Source organism: Elephas maximus, chromosome 26 (assembly GCF_024166365.1).
Source record: "Elephas maximus indicus isolate mEleMax1 chromosome 26, mEleMax1 primary haplotype, whole genome shotgun sequence".
In the NCBI taxonomy this organism is placed as follows: Eukaryota; Metazoa; Chordata; class Mammalia; order Proboscidea; family Elephantidae; genus Elephas; species Elephas maximus.
In genome coordinates, this window is record NC_064844.1 from 451,908 (window position 1) to 458,371 (window position 6,464).

Below are 6,464 nucleotides of genomic sequence, written 5' to 3' on the forward strand. Positions count from 1 at the left end.
GGACCGGCGAGTTCCAAATTCAGGGGTCAGGTGGTAAGCTGAAGACTCTGCAGGCTTACGTCCCAAGAAATGGAAGTCAGGCAATGAAAGGAGTACAGGTTCCAGAGAGCCTTGCTGGGACAGACAGGCAACTACCCCAAGGAAACGCCCCTTCAACTGACTGGCTGATCACATCAGATCACATGGCAGATGTAATTACATTATATTACACCACGTCATGGAATAGCAATCAGTCCAATGTCTGCCAAAGCACTGAGCATCAGAGCCTAGCCGACACATGACATTAACTGTCACGGACGTCATGTTTGGTCAAGCAGAGGGTCAGTTAAAGCAAGGGGAACCCTCGATGAGATGGACTGACACAACAGCTGCAACGCCAGACTCAAACACACCACAGATGACGAAGATGGTGCAGAGCCAGGCAACGCTTTGTTGTTGCGCATATGGTCTCCATGAGCGGGAGCAGGCTCGACAGCAACGAACAATAACAACCGCGTATCAGAAACAGTATTAGGTGTTACAGATAAAGAATAAAAAATAATAACAAAGTCCCTGCCCATTTATTGCTTACATTCTAATAAAGAAGTCAACAAATAAACAAGCTCACAAGCACATAACGTAATTTCAGGTAGTGCGAAGTATCATCAAGAAATAGTAAAGCAGGGTAAAAAATGAGAGAGTGAGGAAAAGGCTCCTTAGACAAGTCAGGGATGACCTGGATATACCTGGACATAACTCAGTAGTGTGTTTAAAATAAGTGAGAGAAAGAATTTTCAGTCTAGGTATCCCACAATTTTTAACTCACTATGAAAATATGATCCACCTAGAGAGGGCAAGTGGCCCCCAACGTCGGAAGAACCTAAGATACTGCCTACACAAGTGCTGTTCTTTCTTCTTGGCCTAGAATCACTTATGTTCATCCCCCATATGCCAAGCAAATACCTCAAAAACCCAGATAAGATACCAAATTCCCTACGAAGACTTCTCTGATCACTTGTCTTGGTCACCCAGTGCTGCTATAACAGAAATACCACAAGTGGATGGCTTTAAAAAAGAGAAATTTTTTCTCTCACAGTCCAGGGGGCTCTGGAAGAAGGTCCTTGTTATCAGTCTTTCCCGGTCGGGAGCTTTTCAGGGCAGGGATCCCTGGTCCAAAGGCTGTCATTTCTTGGTGGTATGGGGTCCCCATGTCTCTCTGCTGGCTTCTTGCTTTTATAACTCAGGAGAGATTCACTTAGGACACAACCTAATCTTGTAGACTGAGTCCTATCTCATTAACATAACCGCCACTAATCCCACCTCATTAACATCATAGGCGTAGGATTTACAACACACAGAAAATCAGATCAGATGACAAAATGGTGGACAATCACACAATACAGGGAATTACGGCCTAACCAAGTTGACAGATATTTTGGGGGGACACAATTCAATCCATGACACCACCCCAACAATAAGATTTAATAGGACATTCATTTGTGGTTTAAGATGTTTTTAGGTGCTGAAGAGTAAATTTCGACTCATATCAATCCCATGCAACAGAGTAGAACTGCCCCATACGGTTTCCTAGGCTATAATCTTTATGGAAGCAGATCTCCTGGTCTTTCTCCCATGGAGCCCATGGGTGGATTTGAACCACCAACCTTTCGGTTAGCAGCCAAGTACTAAACCACTGCACCACCAGGGCTCCTTGTGGTTTCAGATACCAGCTAAAATTAGAATGTCTATGATCACACCTGGGATATGACCCTTTACATTTCCATGATACAATCCCCTTATTTCCTGAGATAATCTTTCTGGATTCAAATTCTACAAGTAAAAATAAGTACAGAGGTGCTTTTTTCTTAAAGCACATTGTTAGTTGCCGACAAGCTGATTCCAACTCTGGGCCAGCCCCATGTGAGCAGAATAGTACTGCTCCATAAGGTCTTTAAGGCGCCTCTGGGTGGGTATGAACCATCCTCTCGGTTAGCAGTTCAGCTCTTAACTGTTTGCACCATCCAGGGACTCCTTTTAAGCCAAAAGCAGTTTTAAAACAAATAACAAGTACAAAGGGATAACAGATGAAATTTCGACACTGACTTGAAGCAATGTGTAATTTTAGGCTAAGTGCTCAGACTCCCTGAGCCTCCGTTTCCTAACCTTTAAAATGGGTGTCCATCATATGACTGTTGCAAGAAACAAATGAAATAACACGTAAAAGGTCTCACAGGGTTCCTAACACATTGGAAGACCACACGAGGGCGGCGGGACGGGGCTGCGCTCCCGGCGGGGCTGCGCAGCAGGGGCGTGAGGGGAGCCCCCTCGGCTGCGGGGAAGGCGCCCGAGGGCGGCGGGACGGGGCTGCGCTCCCGGCGGGGCTGCGGGCGAGAGCGCTACCTTAAGAACGCCCCTCATCTTCGCCAGGAACGGGCGGAACTCCTCGGGCGGCACCTCCGGGTACAGCTGGCTCCGCAGCAGCTCCTCCGTGATGCCCGGCTGCCCGTGAAAGGCGTCCCGGGCCAAGCCGCTCAGCAGCCCGCCCAAAGCCCGAGAGCCCTCCGGCTCGCCCGCCATGATCTCCGGGGCCCCGCCCCCCGAACGGTGGCGCACTCCGCGGCTACGGCGGCCCACATGGGCCCAAACTGCTCGGCTCGCCCACCCTGATCAGCGAGGCCCCGCCCCCAGGACGGCGGCGCGCTCCGCGGCTACGGCGGCCCACATGGGCCCAAACAGCTCGGCTCGCCCGCCCTGATCTGCGAGGCCCCGCCCCCAGGACTGCGGCCCGCTCCGCGGCTACGGCGGCCCACATGGGCCTAAACAGCGCGGGCAAAAGCCCCCGAGGAACGTGTGGGTCGGGCATCCCCAGGGTCGGGTTGGAGGCTGCGATGTTCTCAACGCTGCTCTGCAAAACCCGCCCCAGCCAGTGCCCACCACGCGGTTACATTCCGTTCAGGAAGGATCACTTTGCTTCCGCTGATTTCCTCCGTTACCCCAGATCCCGCTCAAAGGAAAGACCAGTGGGCGGAGATCCCGTGTGATCCTATCAAGGTGGCCACCGTGTTAACTTAGGGATGGCTGTATCTCATTCCGGGCCTTGCTCCTCCGCTAACTGAACAGGATCTCTGGCTTAGACCCCGTCCCTGCCTGATCCTTACCTGCCCGCCCTTTGTCCAGGAGATTTATCCCCTGATCACTTACAGTGCGTTTGCTTAAGCTGGCAACTGCCTTTTCTATATATGTGTCCTGTCTTTCCAACTGGATTAGTAGCTCTGATCCAAAGCCCCCTTTCTGTAACAAGTATTTTGTCACACCTTTTTTACTATCCTAAAACGAAATGCATAGATAATATAACCTCCTAGCCGTATAATTTCCAGAAATTAGTACTATCCAACATAAAAAAAAGAATGAAATTCTGACTTGTGCTAAAACACGAATAAACCTTAAAAACATTATGCTAAATGAAATAAGACAAACAGAAAAGGCCAGATATTGTATAATCCCATGTAATAAAATGTCCAGAATAGGCAAATCCACAGAGACAGAAAGTAGATTAGTGGTTGCCAGGGAAAGAGGGGATCAGGAGTGACGAGCTTCTTTTTGGGGTTAAGAAAATACTCTAGAAATAGATATTGGTGATGGTTGCGCTACCTTGTAAATACACTAAAAACACTGAATTTACACTTTAAAATAATGAATCTTATGTGAACCGTATCTCAAACATTCAATACTATGACCTAATTGTAATTTAAGATAAAAAGAAATTTATAATCTAATATGTACTTCAATGGGTACTTTCAAGTACAGCTACACTGGGTGGCTAGAAGACACAGAAAAGTAGCCAGGTCCCTGCATCTGTAGGTAAGACCACCTGTGACTTCTACAAATGCAAAGTGAAAAAAGTGTGTCACAGTGGTGGCTCCAGACCAAGTAATTGCCATTGATAACACGACGATCTGAAATGTGAGTTAAGGTTGGTAAAATTCAGAAAAAAAAAAGAACAGTCTTCCCTTGCTTGATGCAGTGGCAAATCTGGAAGGTTCTGTGTGTGTTAAAGCCATGCTGAAAGTTTATTGTGTTTACATGTAAAATGGACTTAGGTTTTATGCTCAGATAATAACAAACAGGTCCACTTTTTCACTTACATGAATTTCCTCTGCATGGCAGGATGGCTACTATCCTTGTCCATTCAACCTGTGCCAGTCCTCCATGTCCATCACTGGGAGGCCACTTCTCCCCCTCCAATACTGAGACAACTTAAGTGCCCTGTCAAGGCAGTGCCACCCTGCTGAGAACCACTGATCTGGGCTACTTTCATGGTCTTCTGATGTTTGCCTGCAGGAGGTATTCTTTAAAATAGAAAATGTATAATATATTTCTTTCCTAAAGGAATTAATTTTCTAAGAGCAAATTCAGAGATGCTTTCATGGCTCCAAGAAAGCAAACCCAGAGGTAAACCTTATGTAGTGAGTCGGAATCGACTTGACGGCACTGGGTTTTTGTGGGCTTAGTGTTGAGTGTGTTCGTAGAAGTTGCAAGTAATGTTGACATAAAGGAAGAAGGAAAGTGTGCCAAGTAGAAAAAAGTAGCACTATTAAATACACCACTTCCAAGTTACCCACCAGAAAGGCTGTGCCAATTTGTATCACCACCAAAATTAGGAAACCCATTTATGTCTCTGAAACCTTACTGACTGGTATTATTCTTTTAATCTTTTCCATTTGATAGTTGAAAACGCTTCTTTTTTAATTAACACTCCTTGAATTTTGATAGTACTTTTTAAAATATATATTTATTGGCTGTTTGTATTTCCCCCCATTTCCTTGCCCATTTTTCTATAGGGGTTTCTGTCACTTTTTATTGATTTCTAAGAGCTCTTTGTACATTGTCAGGTGCCATTGAGTTGATTTTCAACTCAGAGTGACTGTCATATGTACCGCAATATTTTTCTCAAGTTTATATAGTTGAATCTATCTACCAGCACAGAAAAAGTCTAGATTATCCACCAAAATGATTAAGTATAGTTTGTCTCTGAGTAATTGAGCTTGGTTTTTATTTTTTTCTTTCTGCTTACCTGATTTGAAAACATCTACAGCATGTAAGTATTTCTGTTGTAATAAAGTCATTTAGTGAAAAGATTAAATAAGTAATATGTTCTAAAGTCAATATTCTTTTAATGAAAAGCTTAAGAGAGTGTGTTCCTCATTACTGAGAAAAACTATGAGCCTTACATAAAACAAAACCAAACACACTGCTGTCAAGTCAATTCCAACTCATAGTGACCCTATAGGACAGAATAGAACGGCCCCATAGTATTTCCAAGGAGTGGCTGGTAGATTCAAACTGTCGACCTTTTGGTTAGCAGCCAAGCTCTTACCTGCTGCACCGCCAGGGCTCCGAACCTGGATGTTACCAGCAAAAGAACATCTTGCAAATTCTGCTCTGTCCTCTGGGGCTGATAAGTTTACTTCATTTCATTGACAGACTAGTCGAGCTTAATAAATTATTAAGGATCATCTAGTTGAGCCTTCCCATTTTATGGATGAGGAAATGAGACCCAGAAAACTTAAGTGCCTTGCCTGGGATCACAGTTAATAAATAGCAGAGTTAGAAATCAAATCCAGGATTTTAGGCTCACAAATTAATACTATATCCAGCATCAGACACTTGTTTCCATCATACTACACCAATTATCTAAAATAACTAGAGTATTTACATGCAACGTGGAAGAATCTAAGGAGCCCTGTGGCACAGTGGCTAAGCAGCTTGACTGCTAATGGAAAGGTCCATGGTTCAACCCTACCAGCCACTCCAAGGGAGAAAAGCGTGGCAGTCTGCTTCCATAAAGATTACAGCCTTGGAAGCTTTATGAGCGTTCTACTCTGTCCTATAGGGTCACTATGAGTTAGAATGGACTCCATGACAATGGTTGTTTTCCTTTCTTTTAAGAAGTAATGTGGTCCCTTGAAGAGAAGACTGCCCCAGAGGCTTATGGATCACAGAGCACCTGTTGTTGTTAGGTCCAGTTGAGTTGGTTCCAACTCATAGTGACCCTACATACAACAGAACAACACACTGCCCAGTCCTACGCCATCCTCACAACCGTGTTCTGCTTGAGCCCATTGTTGCAGCCCCTATGTCAATCCATTTCTCTGAGGGTCTTCCCTTTTTTCAGTGACCCTGTGCTTTACCAAGCATGATGTCCTTCTCCAGGGATTGATCCCTCCTGATAACATGTCCAAAGTATGTGAGAGAAGTCCCACCATCCTCCTTTCTAAGGAGCATTCTGGCTGTACTTCTTGCAAGACACATTGGTTCGTTCTTTTGGCAGCTCGTGGTATATTCAATATTCTTTGACTACACCATAATTCAAAGGCGCCAATTCTTCTAGAGCACCTGAGAACCTCTATTCTCCAGTGCTTCTATCCGGAATGCAGTGTAAAAGCGGCTCATGATCACAGGATTAAGACTTTGAACAACCCTAC

General features: G+C 45.0%; 1 protein-coding gene across 1 annotated transcript in view; it reads right to left on the minus strand.

Annotated features, from left to right (window-relative positions):
• COMMD1 (copper metabolism domain containing 1) overlaps nucleotides 1-2,646 on the minus strand; it is a 114,361-nt gene extending 111,715 nt beyond the window's left edge. Inside the window, exon 1 of the mRNA XM_049870517.1 lies at nucleotides 2,380-2,646. Within this exon, the coding sequence (XP_049726474.1) occupies nucleotides 2,380-2,556 (177 nt within the window). The 5' untranslated portion in view covers nucleotides 2,557-2,646. The remainder of the gene's footprint in view (nucleotides 1-2,379) is intronic.
• Nucleotides 2,647-6,464: the final 3,818 nt, after the last annotated feature.